The sequence below is a fragment of the Bombus bifarius genome, unplaced genomic scaffold (assembly GCF_011952205.1).
Source record: "Bombus bifarius isolate JDL3187 unplaced genomic scaffold, Bbif_JDL3187 scf7180000007973, whole genome shotgun sequence".
Taxonomy (NCBI): Eukaryota; Metazoa; Arthropoda; class Insecta; order Hymenoptera; family Apidae; genus Bombus; species Bombus bifarius.
In genome coordinates, this window is record NW_022884359.1 from 2,967,926 (window position 1) to 2,994,406 (window position 26,481).

General features: G+C 34.4%; 2 protein-coding genes and 1 long non-coding RNA gene across 4 annotated transcripts in view; 2 read left to right on the plus strand and 1 right to left on the minus strand.

Annotated features, from left to right (window-relative positions):
• Window positions 1–684: 684 nt before the first annotated feature.
• On the plus strand, window positions 685–2,264 carry LOC117216515. Its single transcript, XM_033463264.1, has 2 exons — window positions 685–1,130; window positions 1,704–2,264. Exons 1-2 carry the CDS (start codon window positions 979–981, stop codon window positions 2,119–2,121), a joined length of 570 nt encoding a protein of 189 aa, XP_033319155.1. The 5' UTR covers window positions 685–978; the 3' UTR covers window positions 2,122–2,264.
• Window positions 2,011–6,253, minus strand: LOC117216529. Its single transcript, XR_004489379.1, has 7 exons — window positions 5,946–6,253; window positions 5,640–5,781; window positions 4,815–5,118; window positions 4,075–4,592; window positions 2,919–3,278; window positions 2,272–2,697; window positions 2,011–2,102 (listed from the first exon to the last, which is right to left on the minus strand). It is a non-coding gene; the product is annotated as an uncharacterized LOC117216529 (long non-coding RNA).
• Window positions 6,254–6,395: 142 nt separating this feature from the next.
• Window positions 6,396–26,481, plus strand: part of LOC117216509 — a 36,845-nt gene continuing 16,759 nt past the window's right edge. The window contains exon 1 of one of the 2 annotated variants that reach the window (XM_033463239.1): window positions 6,396–7,255. In XM_033463239.1, coding sequence (XP_033319130.1) covers window positions 7,186–7,255 — 70 coding nt within the window. In that variant the 5' untranslated portion in view covers window positions 6,396–7,185. Of the gene's footprint in view, window positions 7,256–12,222; window positions 12,779–26,481 lie in introns of those variants that run through there. The other variant, XM_033463250.1, reaches the window with a different exon arrangement.

The following is a 26,481-nucleotide window of genomic DNA, read 5'->3' on the forward strand; positions in this document are numbered from 1 at the left end:
TGAAAATCTATATATTATAATATTTGCTATTTTCATATTTGGCATTTTTATGCAAATCAAATGTTTAAAAGATATCTTTATTTTTTTACGAAAACAACAAAATTATGATAATGACATTTTTTTTCTTTTATAGAAAAGAACAACACTAATTAAAGTTGTAAATGTTAGTTACCGTTGTACTAAAAGTTACTACATTTTAAGAAAAATTTTTGTTCGAACATTTAAGTATACCTTACTTTGTTAAAGTCATGCATGGAGAATTAAATATTTTTTCCTTTAAAAATCTTAAATTTATACACGATTCACATATTTTAAAATATTGTATCGTGTAATTATAAATGTAATTAATAAATGTAATTTTCATATACATCAAATGTTCATTCGATACTAAAATATTTGTAGCCTACGTCTGAAATTTTTTTTAAAAGCTTCAAGATTTAGTAACTTAGCAGTGATATATTCTAGTACTTTATTGATAAGTTGGTATCAGTTAGATATACTATCTAATGTAGATAGATTTGATTTGAATCATTCGAAAATCGATGTTTTATGTAACATTGTGACATTAAATCGCATAAAATTATTTATGGACATGAAAAGCACGTGGGAAAAATATGACAAGAACATTTTTTTCATTTTTTCACTCGAATATTTATATCTATGAAATTTTATAACGAAATGTTCAATATAATGCAAAAATACATATTTAATCCAGAACCAAATGAAAGGACAGTTTTAATAACATGAAATAATTGATTATTGAAGTTTAAAACTGTTTTTCATGTTCTTTCTCTGTGTTTTTTTTACACGAGAAAGCTATTTCTATAAAAATTCTATCTAACAATATCTAAACAGAAACAATACGGGGACAATTTATGTGCGGTACTGCTTTCTATGGAAAGCGGTTTTCTCAAATGATTACTAAATTTTTATTCTTTTCACTGAATTCATAATGATGTCGCTTCAACGTTTCGTCGAATGAGATTTCTAATGAGGCTTTTGACGGTTTCGACGCTGTACACTGATAATTTACAAGTGTTCCGTGACGGAACTTTAAGTAAGAGAAGATCTTCTGACACTTATAAGGATGTACACTGCGGCATCCCTTTTAGACGGAAGTCAGAATTCAAGTGAGTACCAAACTATCGATTTAGATATTCTGTTCTTCTAAAAACATATATATAATTTTTCTGAAGAGAAATAATAATTTTCAAAATAACAATTACGTATTTGTAATTCACCGTAGAAGTACTAACATTAACTCGTATCTTATACATATACACATACATAACACACACCCTAATTCATTATTGTACTATATGTCTTTTCTATATATACATTTATATTCAATTATTAATTAACAATACATATTTAACCATTTAAGAGCTCACTAAAATAATCAAATATGATAAAAAGCTCCATATTTTTTTATGAGAAAATTACTTTATTAAATGGCTTGTAATTATTATAAATAATATAAAAATACTCTTTACCTATAGTATAATTTTTTCTTATCTCTTTTCATAGTTACTTCTTGCATAATAAACTTTAAAACAAAGAATGTACAAACCAATATCACAATCTAGATTACACGATGTTTGTTTCTTTTCAAAATCTCTTTTCATTTATGCATTTTATTGCAGTAAATAAGACATTTGCATAAATATCCATAGTCTATTGATGAACATACAATAACGTTTCAGGATGTTTAGATTGATCGTGATATTTTGTCTCATCGTTCACGTTTGCGCAACGGAAACTCACTGGAAAGGCTACAGACCACTTTGCAGATACTGGTGTAGGACGATCGATCATCAATATTATTGCTGTCCAAGCGGAAAAGCTGAGAGTTGGGCGGAATATATTTGGTATTCTTTCCTACACCCATGGCTGCTAATGATCACCGTTGAATCTGCACCGATCGACACGTTTTGGCCAGAAAATGTCCATGAGGAAGAAACAGGGGAACATTGCCCGCCGTTGAGAACCCATTGTCCACGAACTTATGATTGGTACTCACTGCCACCAACTTCTTGCCACGGCGACGAGGATTGCGACAAATGGGAAAAATGCTGCTACGATGTTTGTCTTGAACACAAAACCTGCAAACATGCAGAATAATAAATGAATCGTTCTTTTAATTGGTAGTATTCCAATTATTTGTTAAATATGATTGTTATAAATTGTATATTCCTTATAATTAGCCCAATTACTTATCATATGATACTTATAAAAAACATCTTTCTTTATGATATTAAAATAACTACCTACCATTGCAGTATAAACTATTCAGTATTGCCTTCCTTTCTAAATGAAATTGATTGACAAAAAAGTATGTAATTGATTTCCGCGTATCATAAAAGTAAAAATCACGTGCGTTAATATGGTGTAGCATGCAATGTTCCCAAACATTTTTCATTTAATTATCGTGAGAGCAGGTCTAATTAAAATGCTTCGGCTGCGATTAAGGTTACTTTACGTCGGAGCTATCAATTCGACAGTAACTTCTCAATTAACGTGGGCGACGAGATACTTAATAAACAGTTATGTTGCGGTGCGCTCTTCACCGTGACCTGGTCCCATTAAATTGTAATTGTTGCATATCACGTTTCGTATTAGCTTAATTAACGCCGCCGTTTATCCAAATTTTTTGGGAAAATTTCGCGACTTTGGTCATGTCTAAATTGGTCTTATTGCCTGTAAAATTCAAAATACAAGTTGAATAGTTACAAGTATGTTAAAAAATGTTATGTATATATGAATTTTATTGTTTTATGTCTAAAAGTTTACACATAAATCTGACAAAGATCTCCTTAGGAAGATCCGTGAATATATATTTAGTCGAAGACTCAGGTAGACCCAAGCATCGATTTTCCCTAAAGCTCCTACTACGACTACTTTCTATTTTTTCCACGTACTTTGGAACAACCTGTATTCAGATTAAATCGCTTGGTTGTTGGAATATCGAGGAGTTACGATCGAAAGTTGCAAAGGCAGAAGAAAATTGCATGTTTTTCACCGTGAACGTTGTACGAGAGAAAATCATCTCCATAAATATATCAGATCATAAATCGTTGTGTTAGTAAACTACGTTGAACAATCCTTCACGAAGTTCTTGTTCGTTCAATATTCAGTAGCTTTGTCACCTTTTGACTATCAGCTGCGAATTTTAAATGGGAGGCCTTCGTTCACGGCTTATACAGACAAGTTGTAACCTGTTATTATGACTGTCATATGCATCACAAATGCTCTTTCTTCGAGGTATCGATGCTCATTACCTATGGAAATCAATGATTGTTAATTCACGTTACTCTTACTTTCAATGTAGAAAGTTTAGTACATAAAAATTGTTATATCTATGATCATAATACAGAAAAATATTTTTATACTGATAAAAGAATACTTTATGGGATGTAGTTTGATTTTGTAAATTCGAAAATTCCAAATCTAGATTTTCAGATGTCGATTTAATCGTGATGGAAAATTAGTTGAAGTTGTTCCTTCCAGGAAAATGAGTACAATTGTTTGATTTAAGGTAATACGTCGTTGAATACTAAATTGTGCTCAATGGTGTGGTCGTTTCTAGAGGATTGTATAGTGACCGTGTTCAAAAGATAGTGATCTTCTGAAAGTGAAATCTTGAAAAGCGATCGTATCTAAACAATCTATATAAAGATGCAGTTCTTCTTTTTTCCAACTAGAAATACTTCAATAATTTTATAAAGCGAATTTAAAAAAAAGATAGAAAAGTACCTGTCCTTTTTGTTATTAAATAAAGATTCATTATTCTTTGTTTTATTTTTCTGGTCTTTCTTGTACAATTATGTTAATATTAATATTTTACAAGTCATAAATAATAAGTTCTTTGTATAACAATAAATTTTGAAAATTATTGTGCAAGAGAGCCCTACTATTTATTGCCAAAAGAATGAAAAAATGAGGCCTCTGTTAATTCAACAGTATCTATGTCTATAGATTTAACGAAAAAAAGTTGATTATTTAGGACAGTCAGGTAAAAGCTATGTGGGAAAAGTAACAGTATCACGGCATTATCAGTGCCAAGGAAAATCTCACTTGTCGGTTGGTGAAATGACAAAGCCGACAGCAGTCTAATTTATCCTGGCGTAAGTTGGTTTGCACATGGTTGTGTAAATATTTCCGTAACGGTGAAAGAAACACGCGTTCTTCCTTCCTTCCACTAACACCTCTATAATGGTGGAAAGACCTTGATAAGGGTTTCATCGGTCGGTCGAGCAGACCTTTTTATAAATTCTACAGCTGTTGTGCGTTCACGGTACCTACGCAGAGCGCGGCAAAAGGATAAAGCAGAGAATAGAGGCGAGATCGGAATGGGAATGGAATCTGGCCGATGGTGCGCATGCGTCGACCCCGTTCATTCACTCCTCCGAATCATTCATAAATCGCGGAGTCCTACGCTTCTGTTCCCAACGGCTAATGATAAAACGGTGTATTGTGAACGACTTATGCGGCATGCCGCGAAATTACATCACTACTTTGTTGCTTTCTGATTACATGAATAAGTCAGCTCGATGCTTGTCACTGGCTGCAGATAATGCTCAATTCCTTTAGAACTGAAATAAGAAAGATAAAAGTTTATTTCTATGGTTTAGTTGAATTACTTATAGGCAGTATATAGGTCAATGTACATCTAACAAATTCTTAAACGATAATAGATTGTTCAATTCAATAAGTACATGGTGTTTAACTTAGGACAAAGTTAAATTAAACAATCGAAGTGCAGCAATTTTCTATGGGAAGGAGTTCATTATCTGCTATTAAGGTTTCAAATTTACCTAACGATCACTGTACGATTATGATAGCGAAAAATGATGCAAACAACTATGAACCCCCGAACCCATTAAAGAAAAGTCAGGTTGCCTTTATTTTGCGGCGTAATCACGATGAGACGTCGCCTTCGATTCAGATATAATTGACGTGTCGACCGCACACGCGCTTAGCTAGATGCAGTGGGGATAAAGGAAGTGAGGATATACCAGATTCGAGGCCGGTGGAAAGTAGGAACGGAATCAAGCTGGTCGCGCATGTGCAAATGTCTTGCACAAAACAGTTATCCAGGCGAGATCACGCTTTCGAAATCTATAGAAGAAAAAATTAAAAATTAGTGTTTAACGGAAAGTTCAACGGTGTTCATTGAGACTTATCTCAAAATGATGTTTAAAATATGACTCAAAATAATTATTAAAATTATCTGCACACAATACAAATAAATTGCACAAAAAAATAGTTCAAAATATCAAATGAGAATTAAAAAGAAGCAATATGAAATTTAAAATAATGACCATTAGGATGTATTTGCACGTAGGTAAAGATGTAAGAATATGTAGAATGCATATACATATATGTAAAGATATATATATGTAAAATACTTGAAGTAAAGTTGTGTACATAAAAGTAAGAAATCTCGTAAGCTAATAATCGAGATCTTACTTCAATACACAGAAATTAGTGCTCCCAATAGAACATAAAAATGTTTAAAATGATGCTGGAAATAATTAAAGAACTATCTTTGAATCAAAATACTTATTTATTGTAATTAAAAAAACATATAATTACTTCCATCCCAGTAAATTTTTTCACTACAATTAAATATGAAATACCTTTAAGAAAGAATCTTCTAGTTGCGAAGATCGATAACCTCAAAATAACATTCACGCATTTGTAGCATTCCTTAACTCTGGAATCCTTATTGTAGGTATGAGCTTAATATGATACAATATGATGAATTCCATTAATTTCTTTCTAAAAATTGAAAAGTAAATATTATAATTACTAAAATAGTCAAGATCACTAATTCAATAATTTTAGTAATTTTTCACAGAAATAATATAAAAATCCATTGAAAGGTTTCAGTAATATTGTGTAAAATATATGTATAAAATTACATTATATATTTCCTCATATACCTTTCATTTTCACTCCTTTTACATAAACTTTAGGTCCTAATCGTTGGTGCTTCCAATGTTAAACAATTTTAATTACCAATTCTTCAACTTTATAATAGGCAGCAATTGCTCATACGCTTCTTTCAAAAGCTTATTCTTACTTTAAGACATCTTTTAATCCCGAAAAAGTAACCTGCAAAAAAAGATCGAGTTTCATCTCGAACGCGAGATTATAAATTAAAGAAGCTTGAAATTAGATCGGAGCCATTCCTAATCGAATGCTGCACACCGGTACCGCAGTGGTGTATTTATAACAGGGGGAAGATGGTGCGCGTAGCCGAGAAGCGGCGGTGGTGGGGATAACTAAATTCACGCGGTGCGGGAAGAAAGGGGGGATACGGCGCACGCACACCTATGTAGCCACGGAATTCGGAAGAGCGGCAACTTCAGTGGCATTCGTTTGCGAACCGCGGCACGGTGCGGGTCGCGGTTATTTCCTGGCTTGTTTTCTTCATCTTCGATTTCAACCCTTCGATTCGACTCGCTGTCTTAGTCTTTGACACAGCTCAAAATTAAGTGACTTTTAACGTACAATCATTCACTATTATCTAACAAAATAGAGACCAAATATTCAACAAATAAAATCGTGAACAGAGGAAGGAAAAAGTAAACTGACAAAATTTCCCAAAATTTTCACTCCTCGTGCCTACATTGCCAATTGTGAGCGAGGATTACTATCCATTGAATAGTATCGTAAAAGTAAACACAAGCTTGTAAGAAGGAACAAAGTATCAAACGGTATTTCATCGCGTTCCTCCTGAGCAAAACTCGTGGAAAGTGCTGTACGCTCCGGTTCACGGTGCACTATTCAGAGGGACGGAACAAGAGAGAGGGAATAAGGGAGGAAGAAAGAGAGGAGTCACGTTTGCTGAAGAAAGGCGTGCTCACGACCGAGCTTTTACGGTCTCGTCTCTTCATTGACGTATCCTGATTTTGACTTTCGACGAATATACATTGTATCTATATATTTTCTTTTTTCCCTCCTCTTTTATTTTATGAATGACATGTATTATTTTATAAATTAGTAATTGGAAATAAGGTTATTTGCACAACATTAGTTATACGATAGTTCAATGAATGTTGCGCGGATGATTTTGCTTGATCGTTAATCGATGAGTCGCGATTAATATTGGCGTATCTCAAGGATCGAAAGTGAGTGAGTTCAAGTGGTGTAGAAATAGACTGAAGTTTAAGGAAACAGATGAATATGAGGCTCATTGTCAGAGGAACGCTTGTGTTGTTGGTCATTGCCAATGCAGTCCACAGTCAAAGTGAGTACATATTTTCACGTTATTTCATTTTTGTATCTTTACATGTGCTTTATGCGTGTGTATGCAAATTTGCTTATATGTGAATACTTTGATTGATCTTTATTGACAATACATGAATGTTATAAAAAAAACATAATTATAAGGCATCTAGTGAGGTATCTTTTAAAAAATGTATTCCCTACAGCTAATTTTTAATTAGTATAACTGTAATTATAATGTGAAATATAACGAAAAATAATATTAAAAATTTAAAAAATGGTGACATTCGAAATATTTAGTTGGTAGCTCTTCCTTACCTAGGTTCCATTTGTTTAGCTATATAAATCCATTTTTTCAGCCATGAAAATGTGAATTTACATAAATACCCATAGTCTAATTATTATTCAAAGTGCAAGAAATAAATTTTTCAATCATATTATAAAAATAGGAATAGAAATAAAACTTTTCCTAATACAATTACACTTAAATTAAGGACTAAGCATTTCCCTGTTTACATTTCGTCATTGTATAACTCTGAATGGTTTCGATTAGCTTTTTATTCGATGTAAACACGCAAATGATCCGTCCACGATCCTATTCGTACCGGGCTACTCTTCTGTCTCAATTTCGTGGTACAATCGTCTTTCTGATCATTGATCAAACAGATTTTATTCATAGTTTAATGTCATTGTGCTCTGAAATAACTCAAGAGTGTTTTTCTAATGAGTCACGATTGTTCCCCGAGTAATATTCGAAATAGGTATTCAATGATTACGAAACAGGTATTGAATGAGTGTTCGATATGGAAATGACAGCGTTCAAAAAATGTATATTTGTATGGGCACGTTACAGGAACAGTATATTGGTTTCAAATCATAAGAATTATAACGAATACTCCATTTTGGATATTTTATCAACTTTTGTGTGTTATGCGCACTTTCGTATCTTCCAATTTGCCATAACTGCATAAATATCCGCGGTCTACTTATGAATTACGCGTTAAGTACACGGTAGTACATATTGCTCATCTCAATGGAATTCGAATTGCATGACTCAGGTGTACTGACCTGAACTATAGTCATTTTTAGCCTTAGTCATTCTCAAGGTCAGCCCACCTCCACGAATTTTTATTTCAAATTACAATCCGTTGACATTGTTACCATATTTTGCTGTTTCACAGTCTTTACTAGTTTATTCCTTCTACTTTAACTCTTGGGAATATTTCTTAATTTGCTTAAAGCATCAGACGTATAAAATACTGTATCAAAACGATTGATCAAGATTCAAACTACTGAGGAAACTATAAGGATGAATATGTGGGAAACTCATCAACGGGAAATCTTATCTTAAAAGCTTTTTATGTTTTCCTTGGAATTGCATATCCGATGTTCTCCTTTTCAAGCAATTATGTATATTCTGCATTACATTCTCTACACTGTAGCGTTGCTTGATTCCTTCTTAGAAAACGTTTTCAAAGTTTATTATTTTTATACAAAATTTCTTTTCGCTTCAAACTATTACAATTTACCTTAAACAGCCATTAATTAAGATCCCTTTAGAGATATTCCAGTGATATTAAAAACGTTTCTTTATGAGATATAACATTTCAAGTTTGTAAGTTGGAGGTTTTCTGGCGGATCATCCCCAAAGACGTAAGATTTATTTTTAAATACAGATTTATGCTTGTGATATTATCGACGTACATTTCTTAAGCAGGATAGTTTACTGTCGATTACCGCAAGAATAATTGAATATCGAATTTTCATTCTGAGGTGCTATAACGATTATTTTTCTTCGTTCATAGCATAATTTTGCTTATACACCCGGTATTTGCAGAATATCATAAATATAAGAAATGCCCTTAAAAATCCAGTCTAAAAAATTCTCTTTTTACAAAAATATTTCCCAATATTTCGAAATTCCTTCTCTTTCATTTACAGCGCAACTTTATCTTGTAGTAATCAGCATTGCGCGCAGTTCGCAAGAAATTCAATTCACGTATAATTTTCACTCAAAATCTCCAAGGCAATACCATCGTCGATCAATTCATCGATCTTTCATCGAGCATAGAAACGTGTATTTCATGGGGTATGATGGAGACTATGATGGAGAGTTTCTGCCAGTAGTGTAATTACCACCTTGCTCAAGATCGCGTTTTCTTGTTGCTCATTTCGTTTTCCAGCGTGGTTCGCACAAGCCATCATCGACTTCCACCAAAAGAACAAATCGCTTGCTAGCCGACATGCTCCATCTTTCCGCGGTACGCTTGGAAATTAGAGGAGAGCGAAACGAGCCGCGTTGCGGTCGCTCTTCGAATAAGAAACATTTTTTCCTACCAGCCTAATGGTCCTCCGACGGTCCCCTTTTTTATCCTGTTTCACCAAGGTGTAAATGGACCGACGCAGAAAACTTCGAATCTCTACTTATTTCTCGGGCGAATCCAATTGGAAATGGATAAAGAGCAATCGATAATATATTGGCCAAATATAATAAAATTTCGGAGACCTTGGTATTGGAATTTGGAATTTGCACCTTGGAATTTCTTTTGACAGAGAGATTTTTGGAATTTTTTAATAGGCATAATTATTTGTTCTTGCAGGGATCGAAAATTAGATTGTAGTCGATAATATACAGAAATGTAAAGAAGAATGTAGAGAATAATACTATGTAGGAAACCACTTGGAAGGAAAATTTAACGCGATCGTTTATTTATTATTCTTTACTTTAGCGTGGTTAACTCTTTTCCGTTGTGTTTTCTAATGGATGTACGCCCGCGCACATGCGCTTTGTTCCGTACTGAAAGAGAAAATACATCAAGAGTTATATATCACAGTGATTTCGATAGCAGCGCTGTCGCCAAAGCGATGATTGATGATTTCTCCCTGGGACGCACAAGTAAACAGGATCGTTCGAAGACGATGGGAACTATGCTCTTTTTCCCTGGTGTTACGATGCATTCGTGATTAATGGCCGCGATATTTAATCTAATCCGGTGTAAACAGGCGCCACAAAAAAGTGTTTAATCCTTCGTTCAATGGTTCAAGTTGAAGAACTGTAATTAAGATTTTATACGTATTATTTTACTATGTTTGAACGATACATATTATACAGGCTATTTTGTTTATTTTACACGTTAATAGTTTGTACGATTACTTTTGTTGATAGACAAATTGTCATATTAAAATTTCTTTTAAAGAAGCAATCTAAACAATCTCATAAAAAAATAATCCTCTGAATCGTAAACGAATCATGGTCGTTTCCGGAAACCATTCGCCTCAATAACGTGCGTGATTATGCTCGGCTCTCTTCATTCATCTGAATTGTGGCGAAAGTGGCATCAACGATAACGATCGACCTGTTGTTTCAAGGGTAGCACGCCTCAAAGGGCAGATGCACCATGAACCTGTTTTTGAAACGATTACTCTACATACAGTGGTTACAGAAAGTATTTGAACATCATTGTATTTATTATAGACATTCACGTAATAATTGTTCAAGTCTATGTATATTTAATTTCGTACCATTTAGTAGTATTCTCATATAGTTACAAAAATTTAGCATTATGAAAGTGAAATGTAGAACTTGATATATTCTTGTACATTTATTCTCAAAATATACTCGGAACTTCATCTATATTTTCCACCTATTTATTTGTATAAAGTTTTTTAAATATTTTCCGGAACAGCTTGCTCGTTCGTATTTTCAATTTGTTTCCACAAAATTCCATTAACACAATTTGTTTCTTCATATTTTTCAGCTTATTTGTTCGTACAAAATTACTAAGACTTTTTTCCAGATAATTTATTCTCCTAAAATAAAGTATTTTCTAAAATAATTAGTCGATTTAAATTTTCATTTCTTATTCATTTCAATAAAATTCAAGGCAATGATTTTGAGTAAATATTGATGTAAATTCTAAGAAGCAGACGACGAAAGGAACAATAGGGGTTGTAACTTTTGTAGCATACTGTACCAATCAATTCATCGCGTCGATTGCGCTCGTGCGCACGTGGGCCGACGTTTTATAAAACACAGTTGGCTAGGGTTCGAAAACTGTGTACAAGCCTCTCTCGTAATTCATAAGAAATGTTAAATTTAGGAACATCGTGGGAGGCCGGATTATGGTCCCCCTTTGAATATCACATCCTAAGTATTTTTTCTTGAAGGGCCCCAGATCGTATCGCGAATCTTTTTCAGACAGATGGCTCTTGAAATCCTCTAAAGCATATGTCCTGCAGGATACGGGAGGTCCCCCTTCTCAATATTAATTCATAATACTTTATAATAGAACGTTAGGTACCGGAAAAGGTATGTGCGTATGTGCATTTTTAGAATAAAATTCAAATGTTCTGATCTTCTTTAACATGTAATTTTATTCGACGTAGAAATCGTCGTTTAATTCTGTTCGTCTTAACATCTTTTTCGTGAGTTTGAAATGGTTTGAATCTAAGTTCTCATTTTCGATGACAGACGAACGTTCTGAACACGACTCGTCATCTAACGATTCATTTCCTTCTTTAAACCGTCTAAACCACTTTTACGCTATTTTTTTGCTAACAGCATCTTCTTCGTGTACACAAATGCGTCTTACCACATTTACTGTTGTACTTCCAAGTTCAAACTGGTATAGTAGGAAAGCATAAATTTTTAACTTCTCGCTATCCATGTTTATTGTTGTGTTAAACAACGAAATGTCAAAACAACTGAAAACAGTGAAGCATGTATACCAACTACAAAGATCAAACTTTCCACTGAAACCAATTGCATGCATTACGCTTACCAATTACTGCACAAAATTCAATTTGTTATTATTAACATGTTATTAACAAGAACCAATTTTTACAAACTTTTTTAGGAACTTTTTCCGGTACCTAATATGATTACATTACTCATAGTACTTCATAGAAACTATATTTCATAGCAAATTTATAATATTTTAGAATATTTTATTACTGTATTATTCATACTGTGCAGTAGTAATTTCCTAATATTTTATATTAATAGTAGTATAAAATTTCATAATATTTTAAAATACTTTAAAATAATACTGTAATCGATTTGCAATATTTCATAGTTTTTCTATGTAGTATTATTCAATACTATACCTCTAGAAATCAAAGTAACTAACTAGACTACAATTAAAGAGAAAACTAACCTAAGTAGGAGGTTAAGTTGTCATTATTAAATGCTATAAAGAATACAGGAAGTACTCTTCTTTCTAGAAACTGAAAAATGAAAAAAGATGATTATCTATCTTTGGCTTTAATAAATTCCCCGAAGGAGTTAAACACGATGCAATTTTGCACCGAAACGTGGAATAAAACTGAGAAATCTGGTGGAACAAGTAGGTATATTGCGTTTTATAATAGCGGATCGTTGTAGGTGGCTGCCTGAGGGATAATATTGGCGGTGAGATTGTCTGGGAACTATCGAAGTATAATATTGCACAGTGTGTAGGCAGAATATAATTGATATGCAAATGTGTCTTTCAAGCTGGATTCCAACGACGATGCAACGTTAACAGCTAATATGATCGACGAAAAGGTTCGTTCTGTTCTGTCTCGCTAATTCAAATGCTATTTCTATTATTCCATAAACTATTTCGTTACTTAACTATGCATTAGGTTATATAACAAATTTCGTCGCATTTCTTCGCAAGAACGTCAAAAACTTGTATATATGTAGGATCTACTTATTCCTTTAAGAACCGGATTTTCCTAAATCTGTAACAAAAATTAGTAGTATTTAGTTAAAAGTTAGTAGGAAAATAATTGCTCACTTTACTAACAACTTGTTAAGGATATAATGGTATGCACGTGCAACATTGAGCGTGAAAGGGTTAACTTGTACAATTATTTAAATTTGCCTGTATTTAACATCTGTGTATATATATTTTCAGATTTCATTAATATGATCATTACATTGAGGACTTTTATACAATTATAGGAAATTGGGAAGCACAAAGTTACACATAATATGTACGTAGTATGAAAGAATATATAAAGTATTCAAAGTATACTGCTTCCTATAATACGTGCTAGGTAAAACAATCTTTAAATTACATCCTCAAAAATATGTAATTGTATGAAAGGCAACAGTCTATACATAGCACAATATATTCATCAAATTAATTTCCTATAAGTCTTCGAATACTTATGTATACAACCACTGAATACTTATGAATACCACTATGTATACCTACAAATTCATATAGATATGTGGTGAATAAAAAAAAAAGAAACGTATCATAGGTTGATACCGGTTTAGGCTGAAAACCGCCTCTCGATTTCGAGTGATCGGCTCATTGTTCAGCAGCCGGTGGTGCGCAGCTCGCTTCCTTTGTCTCTTAGGCGATTCAATGGCTTCGACATTTCGCGTCTGACACGAAGCCCTCCGTCTGTGTTTCCCACAGTTCGTTCCGTGGCCCGTTCCGTTTTGCCGCGCAAATGTTCGATCGCTCGGAAAATAATGAAAGATGTCGAGCAACCAGGACGCAAAATCTCCTCTCGGCATTCTTTCCTGACCACAACGATGCTCGCGAGTTGGCCGTGTTTTTTTCTTCGCCCGCTGTGAAATCGATTTGTTTGTATGAAGAAACAGGATGCACCCTCTTGATACATTCAGGAGGAGCTTGTTTCCTGTTTCATGAAAACAATTTATCGCTAGTTATAGTGGAATTTACAGTTGAATGTGTTCGTAGATTTTGTTTTATTTATGGATCTTTGGCGAAGATTGGAATTGTAGTGGAGGATTGAGTTTTAAGGCAATAGAGAGTAAGGCGTTAAAGGTAATTTTTTATAAGAAGAATATATAGCATTAAAACTTTAATGTGAATTTTTTGGTTGCTTCGTTGACTTTCTTGCAATTTTTTTTTAATTACTACATAGATTGAAAACATTTCTACATCCGAAATTTCTCAAAGTAATTACATACCATATTTGGAACTTCAGTAATAAAATAAAATTCTCCGTCCTCGTTTCTTCCCTCCCCTTTACCACATAAAAATTTTGCCAACGTGACTTCGAAAATATTTAACGCTGTTCGAATAATTCATTAACCAAGGGAAACATCGAGAGAGCATAAGTGACGCGAAACGCATTCATCTTCGTGTGGTTGACTGAATCTTTGAACAGGCTGAATTTCAGTATCTCGAAGGATCCCTCGAATGGATTCTAATACTTTCGATTCGTATGTACCATGGGGTCCTGTAAATCACCCCGTCGAGACTAGAACCAACCCTCGGCCAATCGATAGAAACCTTTGCTTAAAAAAGAAACTGCACGTATGAACAGTGGTGCTATTGTAATGAACAAGTTTTGGGGGTTGCAACTACGTTGTGCACTACCCCTCAGAAGTTTCGAGTGTCGCTTTGTAATTCGAAGCAATGAGCTTCTTGAATTTTGAAAGAATATTGATTATTTAGAAAAATAAAAAAGTGACTATTTAAAAAATATAAAAAAGGATATACAACATAATATACACAATAGTTATCTAATTAAAGTTTTATAGACATAGTTAAAAAAATAGAGCTTAAAGATTCGTTTTACCTATCAAGAATTATAACTAACATCTTACTCTACATATTTTCTATATTTTTGTATAGTATATTTATCCTGTGCATTTTCTAAATTTTGCATAAACACATAAAAATCCATAAGTTCAGTCAAATATTATATTATGTTTCTTTTATATTTCTCAAATAATCAATTTTTATCTTACTTTTCCAAATAATCAATGTTTTTTTCCAAATGTAAGGAGCAGATAGATAGTTACAAATAGCTAAGTAACAAATAGACAATAATTACCAGTTACTCCCACAAACCGCAAATACCATTTTAAATACCAAGAAGTAGAAAGCTTCGAACCTTTCTTTAAAAGGAAGGGTTAAGCAAAAAGAACAAGAAAAGGGAACAAAACAAAGATCCCTCGACAATCCGTGCACGCAATTGTCGCGTGTTTTTCCACGCATAATGACCACGTACAAAATGTCCTTTGATTAAGAGGAACAAAGTCGACCAGGTGCTTTCTGGTTCGCGTGTCACGAGCCTTCGTTATAACCTTCTTTTCCTTTTGGTCATCGGGAGGATTGAATATTCACGGTATGATGGCAAGGGTATGCAAGAATGGTGGACGATTCGGAAGTAGGTGGCGGAACTTATGGCAGATGTTTCGTTCCATCAGAAGTATCACGGAATTCTTTCACTCCTTTGCACCCTAATACGGCACACGCGCCCTTTATTACCGTAGAAAATACCAGACAATTCCTTCCTTTATTCTTTCTCATTTTTTCCTCTTACAATATTTTTTTCTTATTTCTTTTTTATTGTTCTTGTTCCGTCCAAAGTGGACGCCGCTCTCGCAGCAGCTTGCAATTTCTATTATGCAATTTTCCTTAGGGGAGTTTTTTTGCGCGGTCGCTGGGTTTTAGGAGACACGCAAGATGCAAATTTCTTTGTTGTTTCTTAGAGAATTTCTTGCGAAGGATTAGGGAGAAGTAAGAGTTCCTGCGTTTTTGGATTTTGTTTTACGGCTCGATCCACTTTTTCAGAAACAAGTAGCATGTACATGTTCGTTTAGTTCTTGATATATACTATTTTAGAATTTAGTACAATGATTCACTTATTATATCAGATTTGCTTTTATCGTGTGTACTTATATGAAGATCATAGGAGAAAAATATTGTAATTACGTTTTTGTTAATTTGCTGAGTCAGAGGAATTTTAATATGACGTTATTGAAAATGAAAATAATTTAAATATCACGCATTTTCTTTAATACTTTCCATGAGATTTGTTAGATCGAAAATCGTTATTAATATTTGTTAATCGATAGTCGAATTGTAACTAAATAATAATTAAATAGGGAAGAGGTATAAGTTGTCCCAGTTGGATGGACCACCCTGTACAAGTATCTGTTTATCCAGCGTTCCCACTTTAATGACACATGCACACGCAACATGAACGCTGAAAGTTCGGCACGAGCTATGGGTGAGAGACTGGTTTTCATGGCTTACGATTCTGGACAATGCACGAGCGTATGTGCATGCGAACTTACGCACGGGATGCATTATGAACATAAGTGGCCGCGTACTTGCAATCTTCCTTTGGCAACCTCTGAATGCGTTCTGCTTTCATACACTATAATACATTCGTACATACATATATGTTACTTACGACATGTGAACGTTTATTCGAACAGATTACATTTCTTCAGATTTCTCAATTACATTTATATTTCACAACAGAACTACGAAACTGATCCAAATAACCAAAATTGTAAACTTGGAATTTTATAGATTTGCTGTAGAACATCTTTGCTCGTTCATTGGAAAAGATTATGTCTCATCAGATATTTCAATTATATTTTATTCGAGACATCTACCAAAGTAATCTAGATAATCATTTTTAAATTATTTATGCGTACAATTATATTAGTATTTATTATAAATTTTATAGATTCATTGAGACACATTTTGAATGGTATTTTGCGAAGTACGAAGCTTGATTAGTAATTGTTGCAAATATTTATTTTATTATTTATTCTAATCCTTGCGCGTTTGCTTGATATGGTTTCCGGTTTACATCCTATAATATAAAATAACTAATATAAAATAACATTTATTTAATTACATCGTAATGGAATATTTAATTATCAACATTACTTAAACATTACTTCAATGAGTTGGAAATACGTAGAAAGTTGATTCATAGATAGATTTGTTTTGCGTAAGCTACTTTGTTTATAAAGAATATCTCATGATATTTACCTATCACTACCTTACGTACTAATATTCTATTGTATTATATTATCTTATCTAATTAAATGCACTTACATTATCTTTAAATTACTAGAGATATTAATTAATCCTGTTGAATTGCAAGTTAGTCAGCTGATCTCTTTATACGAAAGTTTCTCTTTCCTTTTTTCTTTTTTTTTTTTTTTTTTAAAGAAAGAAATTATGAATAATAGTTCTTACGAATGTCAATGTACTACCTTTTCCATTTGAAACATACCAGAAACGGGCTGGTCACGGTAAGGTGACTCCACGCGAAACCTTAATAATCATCCGAGACCCCCAGCAGACCAAAAGCATGATCCGTAACCGGATAGATATTATAATAAACGATACACTAAGTAAAGTTTGGGGCCGTTAAAAGGTCTTCTTCTTCATATTTGAACAACGGGTCGTACATTCATATTTCACATATTTTAACCTTGCAGCGTAGAAAGATACGAACTGATTAGATTAGGCTAGGTTTACAGAAAATAAGTAATTTGTTCATTCATATACATTTACATATTAGTACTCCTACAATCTATCAAGTGAAAATATCAGGAATATTATCAAATTGTGCTAATTTTATTACTACTTTTCATAGTTATTTATCGAATAAATTGAGTAGTTTATTGATCTAAGAAGGGTTTTAAAATTATAATACAGAACCTTTTTTGATTCTAAATAACTTTTCCACAACTAATATTATTTAATTAAGAAATTTACTTACATTTTTAGAAACCAATCTTTTTTATTTATACTTATATTTTTACTTATACTTACTTAACTTTGATAATACGAAAACTATGTACTAAAATAACATGAAGTCATATAGAAATATCTCAGTTCATAATACCTCTAAGAGATCCTATATGCCAGTATCATAAATATTCTCATTACATTTCTCAATCATCAGAATTGTTATTTCCTAATTCCTAATCTAATTTAACCATGTACGCGTTTACATTTTCCCATGTTTCTTCCTCACAATACTATCTTATCTCACGTATTGTTAAAGTCTCACAAAACATCGAGAAATCTTCCTGACGAGATGATATAACCTCAAAAGAAAGAGGCACAAAGCGTACGTTACAACGATAAGCCAAAGCATTGTAATTTTTCCTCTATATGAGGTTACAATAGTTAGCTATCACAGTATTTATTGATTTATAAAATGTTTTATAAAATTTATAAAATGACGTATTTGTAAACTGACCGGGAAACCGGAATAAAGACCTTTTTTTAAAGAAAATATCAACTAAACTTTAATCTTTTTTCGAGATTAATTAGTAGTTTAACAATTTTTAATTTATGGAACAATGACACCGGGGAACTCAATATTTTGTAAGAAGCATCACTGACCCAAATTCCTGTTAACCACCGGTCGAAAGAGCTTCAAAATTACCGTTGATGATAGACCGCAGGACGACGAAGCTAAAAAGAAGAGGATTGGACCCTAGAAAAATGCGAATAGAGCGAAGAATAGGGAGTTTCTTAGGTCACGCGAATTATTCTCTTTTTTTATGTTGAATGACAAATTTGCTTTGGAATTCTCGCTTCAGCTAATCACTATGCCCGAAGGAATTTTCAGACAAATAATCTGGGGATTTTACACGCGATGTGGACTATCTAAATTCAAGATGGCGGAGATACCAGATGTTCAGGATAATAATACCTAATTTAGGTTAGAAATGATAGAATTTCGAAACACGAATTCTCGTACTATTTAAGAGTTAGGGTAGGAATTCTCTTTTGTTAGAAAACCAGAGAACCATTATATGTCGCGTTTTTTGCATTTAATTCCGGTTAGAATATTTGCATTTTCTACGTTGTTTTATAGTCTTTGTTATTGGTTTGTAATATATGTTCGTCGTATCAATTTTAAAATAAATCTTCTCCGTCTTCGACAGATACCTTTGGATTTTTTATCTTCCACATATACATATGAATGTATCGCATAAGAATAATTCAAATGGTTAAAATATTATACCGTTAGCCAAGACGTTGATCTAGCCTCTCCTATCCTAACCTAGGCCAGGCATCCGCGGATTACAAGAGACTTCCGGTCTACTCCTTCTGATGGTCATTGTTGCACCGGGCAGCGAGTGTGACGACCCGACAGCCTCGATCCGTTCTTTCTAAACGCCTTTCCTCCTCCACATCATCAATTATTCTTTTTAAAACGTAGTCTCCTCTAACTCAACTACGCCGTACAACAAATTTTGTTTTAAAGCAAAAATACTGTTAAATACAAACTCGAAATCTAACCTGATCTAATTGAAATGTAAACTGACAAATTTGGTCAGGATTAAATTCCCTAAACTCAAAATTAGTGTTTTTAAATTCCACTTGTTTACCATCAGAGAGCACAGAGATTGGTCAAAAATTGTTGGTGTCTTAAAACAAAGTTTTAGCAGCCTATAATTCGGCTAGGTTAGATTAGACATGTGTTTAAGTTGAATTAGGATTTTTAATTACATTTCGCTTAAATTTTGCTAGATTTAACTTCAAGTTAAAGTTAAAGTTTTTAATTAAATTTTAGTAGGTTAACTTTAGATTATAATTGAAAATAGGTAGATCTAAGCACGGGGAATCTATAATTAGAGATAATTCTTAAATTCGGAACTGCTGTTTTTAGATTCTGTTCACGTGTTGTCAGTCAAACATAGTTGGTACTGTAAAACAAGGTTCAACCAAGTCATATCCTATTCGTTTTCCGTTTTTCTTTCCTTCTTCTCTCTTTCCCCCTTTTCTTTTCAAACATCCGTGAGCAATCGGCAGAGAAATGAGAACTGGAGAGGTTCTACAGGGTGCGGCACTTGCTCCCGCCACTCTTGTCCCTTCTTCATTCGCTCTTTTCTCTCGTCCCACGATCGAGATTTGCTTTCGTGTTCTCACGCATTCACGTTTCCATGCACGATCCATCGATATAATTTTCAGGTCAACGCGTTTGATTCTACCAGCAGGTTGTCGTGATCTCGTTCAGTCCGCGAGATCCTTTTGGTATTTCCTCCAGCCATTCAAGTTGGAGGTGGAGGAAACAGCGAAACACAGTTCACTCGAGGAATGCTCCGTGAGTCATCTGCGATATTTACATGGTAATTTCTCTTTTAACGATTGTTTCCACGTGGATTAGTCAGCTGGTCTATATTAAGTTCCTTTTTAGTAATTCAGATTTCTGTGGAATAGAATTGTTCAGTTCTTTTTAATTATTTACTTCCACTTTTTCCTATTCAAGCGTGGGAACATTTCAGAATCACAAAGAAAGAGATATAAACACATTTCTATCGATTTTTGTCAATTTTGTACTAATTTCAGTAATCGGCAAAGATTCGTAATAATCTCAGAACACATTGAACGCAAAGTTGAAAATTCTGTATTAATATCTAATTTTGTTCGGATTTCAGATATATTTTTGACATTAAAAAAATACAATTGAATTGAAAATAATTGAAAGCATTTCATAGCAGAGTTAAATGTTATAACAAATACAATGATGTACCCGTACTTCCTATAGGCACCAAATTCAAAGATGCTGTACTCTCCTTTTGAGACACAGTGAGCAAGTCTGATGTCTGTATTCCATAGAAAGTATACGAGGCATCCACAAGGCATGATTCTTGCTTCGAGTGAAAGACGAACATTAGTCGCGTACTTCCGTATGACTCGTCATATTCCTATTGTCAAGGTGTATACACTGTTGTCGGGAGAAATTTGCACCGTTTGTTTGACTGAGACTTAATTCGCTATCTTATCTCAGCTCTGAGTTCTTGGAAGCTCACCGTTCTCTTTGATCATATATATGTATAGGTATTTAATCTTCAGTTGTAAAAATATATACGCATCGATCAGCGAATTCTTTAAGCGGAAAATACTTTCTAAGAAATCATTAAGATATTTAGGGGAAGTTTGTCATCGATAGCGTCGGATTTTGAGTAAAATGATAACACTTTGTGCGATTGTATTCTGAATGGCTCATCGCTCGGGAAAGCCGAATAAGGTATAACATATTTACCTTTGTGTCATGTTATAAAAATGTTCACCTTATTTGGAGCTAAATATAAGTATACAGTGATTCATAAAAATCCTCCTATACCTTAGAAAAAAATCATTTTTATTTATTTCTCGCGTATATGAAATATTCAAACGTTTCTGGTATGGTAGCTGCGCGTTTACTGTTTTACTTTTGATAAGGATAACTGTATATATTCAAGTTGAACAGATTGCAAGCTATAGTTCCAAAACATGCAATGAGTTGCATATTTTATATCTGTTCAGTGGAAACATATGCCTAACTTGACAATCGATGCATGTATAATATAATTTGAACAAACGATTACAGTAGATGCTTTTTTATGTTTGTAGGTATTTTATAGAAAAATTATCATAAGCATTCGTAGTTTGAAGATTATCAAGACCAAAGTGAATTAAATTAAACTAAAACAGTTCCATTGAACCATGTGAGTTACAGTTAATTGGACCTACTTTCCAAGAGATCAAGAATTGAACGATACTACCTATAATCTGTATTATGGAATAATATTCCCTAACTAAAGTATTATAATCCATAAATAGCTATACCCATTCCTACAAATTCTTCCATCCTTCCAATGATATCTTCATCATCTTCTAACTCTCACGTATTTTAAATAAAAAATTCTATAAATGTTCACTGTTTGGAAATTGAGCTCAGAAACGAATGAAATTGGTCTAAAAAGATTCTATTGAACCATGAGATGCAAGTTTCGACTAATTAATCCTAGTTTCCAAAGGATCTAGAGTTGAACGGTACTATCTGCATTGTAGAATAATATTTCCCAACTAGAGTATTATAATCTGTAAGTAGCTGTGACATCTTTGTCAACGTCTTCTAGTCCTCGTGCATTTTAAGCAAAAAATTGTATAAATATGCACAGTCTGGAAATAAGGCTGTGAAATGAATAAAATTGGTCTAAAGAGATTCCATTGAACCGTAAGATGCAAGTTGCAATTAATTAATCCTAGCTTACAAAGGGTCACAAAGAGTTGAACGACCTGTTGGCGCAAGGTCGTTCAACTGATGTCTCCTTTTTCGCTTGAGAATTAGCGGCGCACGTGTACTGGTGTTTTGACGCAGCTGATTTTAATAGCCGATTGTGTCTATCGAGGTTTGCGGTCCCAATTAACGTGTCTAAATATAACTAACGATGGTTGGGTAATCGTAGCCGTGAACTGCATCGTTAAAACGCGTATTAAAGAGCGAACTAGGCTCGAGCAACACTTTGAAAGTCATCGCTGACAGCCAGGAAACACTGTGCAGATATCTATTAACATTCCAGAACGATCCATCTAGTTTAATACGAATAGTGTCGCAATTAGCCGCTTCTTCCTCTTCCTTTTCGTTCGATTACCTCAATTAGCCTAATCTTATTTCATCGTCGTCTTGTATTATACACAGAATAATATGTATTATACGTACAGCCATTATGACTGCAGGTCAAAGATTTCAAATCAGTGCACGCTTCATGGAACGTGAAAATTAAAAAAAGAGAAGTTAGTTTAGAATTCTATTAACGGTAAGTTCGTGGGATTAAATAATTCATATTAGTTTGTTCGAAGGATGGATATTAACGAGTAATACAATTAGATACGTATACATATATATACAGGGTGTTCAGTCGCATTGGAGAACTGTTTCTTCTTCGACACCTGCTTGTACCTGGTTATCTTCGCAAGGGATGTTCGAAACGATCTTTTCAGATCTGAACGTAAGTCTGCGGGATATTTTGTCATTGACTTTTACTCGTGTAGTTATTTACCCATCCCGTACGGAAAGCTCACTGATGAATGAGAGAATCGAACAAGACTTACAGAGAAAATACGTGAAGAAATGAAAAGAGCGGGGCAGTCAATGCCGAAGCGTCTCCAGCATTGTGTTGTCAGAGGTCATTTTAAACACCTTTTGAGAAACCAAGCAGATACAATGCGGTAAAGAAGAGATTCGTTCTAACTGGAAAACAAATTTGTACGAACTTTTTTTATTATTTACAATCATAAAAAGACGTTTAACATAAAACTCATGCACACCAACATGACTATTTGCTATTTCGCCCGAGTCATGAAGATACTTTTTAGAAAAATATAATTGAATCGAAGATGACTAAAAAAGCAGCAGGGTTAAAATGAAAGTATGGCTCTGAAACCGAATTACCGAACAAGTCAGCTTCTCCAGCTGACACACAAGGAGGCTTGAACCTTTTCGATAAGTACATGGCGTTTAGGCTCGAGCCGATGTGATGTTCGAACATATGTCGAAGAGCCGGATATTCTTTTGCGACGTCCTCCCGCATTTTCGATGCTTCTTTCCTCTTTGTGTTCGCGGGCTTCTCCTCGCTCTTCCCTTTTTCTACCGCTGTTGATGGCTCTCAGAGGCGGTCACATGGCGAAACGACCGCTACTTTCGACTACAACCAGGTGCGGCCACGTGTCATGTCATTTTGGCGACGAGACAGATGGACTATGATGGTATCCGGTTGCTCCTTACATCAGTGCCTCGTTTTCCGCATCGGCACTTTGAAGTACTCTCTGTTACGCGATAAAGGAAAACACACTCGTGGTTCCTGGGGTAATAAATTGTGTTAAATTCCGCAGATTTTCTTCTATATTTTTCAATTACTTTCTCTGTAAAAGTTTTTGTAAATATTTTCGGCTCCGGTATAGCATAAAACGTGACTTTTTCGAAGTTTTCGAGGTCATCGAAGTCGAAAATCTCGGTCGTTTTTCACCAAAATAAGGTAAACAAAAAAATTTTGTCAACCTGTCTATGCGTGACTTCCTCGTGGACCACATACATTTCTTAAGATTTACTGCTCTTAAACTCCTGTATAGCTTATTCTGTGTGCACCTGAATCCCGAGCATTGTATTAGATTTGGGTTATTTCCTGTCTTGCGGACGTGACCATACAAAGGACGGTAAGCGGTAAAATTGGCATTCAGAGCGTTGGCATTGACTGTGCCATCAGTTGTTCGCCGCTTACCGTTTAGTGCTCCGTACGATCACGGTCTTACGCAGATTTCTACAGTTAAGACCTTCGTTGACCAAATGTTCACAAAATCGGATTTTCAAAACTTTGGTTCGTTTCCATGAAAAACGACCCTCGTTTTCGAAATGAATAACTTAAAACGGCCTAAAGTACCCTCGAATGAAAGACGCATCCGGTTAAAAAATTTTGCTCTCCGTATTGTACCTTACTTTTCTACTGAGCTGATCCTACATTTTCCAATTGCCCTGCGTTATTTCGTTTCTTTTTGCATCCACAATCGAAGAATATCCTTATAGTATAAAGGAAAACATTGGCGAGTTTTAGGATAATAACTCTATTGAGATAAGTGGTTCTCTTTTTCCTATAATTTGGATAGCCATCCTTAGACTCGTGTAATTTCCGGAGCACCCTCGGAATCACGGCATTCCTCGGGTTGAACGCGGCACAAAAAGCTGAAACCAACAGGAACCAACGTGTTCCGACCTAACACGGGTATCTTTCGATCTATTGCGTTCTTTTTTCGGCGCGACTGTCGTGTTCCCCTGTGAATAATCGTCCGCGCACAAAGGAATATCGCTTCGATACAATAGAATGCAACCGCCCACGGGAATAGTGCCGGAATCCATATTCCATAAGTAGGATCTTCGTTCTGTGTGACATGTTTCTGGGTGGACCCAGAAAAATTACAATAAAGGAATGGGATCTATGGTTCCAGGAAAATGTTTGTTTCTCTATCTATAAATATTATGTTAATATTAATAACGACGAGCGTACTGCAGATGACGATGAGAAAGATTCCGAAAATATTTTGTTTTCATAGCGAAACCAGTGTTACCTCTGGCGAAACAAATAGGGCCGTGCGTTGTTTTTTTCACGAGATTGTAAGGGACTTTACGACAAATTAAAAAGGCGCGTTACATGATATTTGTACTAATCCAGTGCCAGGTTTACGGCACACTTTATTTTAGTGCCGGTTCAAATTGTATACGGCATTGCGCAATTCAACGTTCTGCTCTTTTGCAGAAGTGTTGCTGTTATTAGAGTGGCTGCATGTACAACTCATGCTCCGGTAATTTACTCTTTCTCAAATGGAATTCCGAAGTGTATCAACGGATGAAATATTATTATTTCCACTACTGTAAACTACCGAGTTAATAAGAATATTACGTGATATGCCTAACATGAATTTGTCGTAAAGTCCTCTACAGTCTTGTGGGTAGAAGAACATATGACCCTAGTACAAAATATTTTCGATTGAAGTATAAAAATTCGAGGATCACGGTTACTTTAAGAAGGTATACTTTATCGGTTTCGAAAAATGGAAAAGAATTTCTTTTTGTATGTTCGGTGGATCGTATCAAATTTTTCTAGTCCTACGAACATACCACTGAATGATACAAAAGTTATTATACTTCGAACTAATTAATTAGTATGTAAATACTGTTATAAATACAATGGTGTGGAGATACTTTTTGTCGCCACCGTAAAGAAAAAAGAAAGAACATGAAACAAATAAAAACGTAGGCGTCGTAGCGGTATCAAGTAGATCGAATAAGCCAAACAAATATGCAATTAGAAGTTGGTTCGACCGAGAAATTTGTATTTAATCACCGCTCTACATGGCAATTATCGTGTTATCGCGCAAAATTGTGATTCCATTTCGTGTACAGTGTCGTTACGCACGTATGTAAGTATTTGGTATCGCGTAATCTTTATCGTGCGAAGATTAACATGTAATAAGGCGGTGTCGTAAAATTTCATGCTGGGTGGTCCGGGACACGGGATGGTGGAAAGGGCTCCAAGTGTGTTATTATGTCGAAGTAAATTTAGATTAGCTGCTCCGTCGGCCGGCTCTTCTGTGCAATTTTTAAGATTATCTGTGAATTCGTCTTTGTTTCGATTTTTAGTCTCGTCTCCTCCCCTTCCGATAGCTTCTTGCTTCTTCATTATCTTTATTACAATGTACGATAATATCAGTGCACTTTAAATTACATTATAATACAACCTGATTCTATCTATTTTTATATTCGCTATTTTAGACGCCGCATTAAATTTGTTCTCTCTTTTTTTTTTTTAATTTCTTTTAGAATCCGTGGAACGACCTTTTTCTTGAATTCCAAGATTATCTACGAATTACCTACGACTTATTCCTTCTCCATTTTTATCACGACATTCCAAATTACGTTACAGCGGCAATTTGTATTACGTTGTCCGGAGATAGGGAAATGATACAAATGCGGTCCAATCCGTTCAAGAAGTCCGAGCGTTCAAAAGCAACCCTTCGTCACCAGTTTGCCAAGTTTATATTTAGACGGATCTCTTCTCACCAGTCTGTCTTTTCGACGATCTTCCTTCTTATTTCCGCGCGCGTTCCCTTTGATCGCAACGGAAACGCACAGAAGCGTTCGCGTGTAATTGTGTACCGTAAAATTAAGAAGACCGTCTTTGAT

What these genes read in the sequence shown, in the direction of transcription:
- LOC117216515 (XM_033463264.1), top strand. Translation starts at nt 979, where the DNA reads ATGAGATTTCTAATGAGGCTTTTGACGGTTTCGACGCTGTACACTGAT. An exon ending in AGACGGAAGTCAGAATTCAA is followed by an intron (nt 1,131 to 1,703) that starts GTGAGTACCAAA and finishes ATAACGTTTCAG; the next exon opens with GATGTTTAGATTGATCGTGA.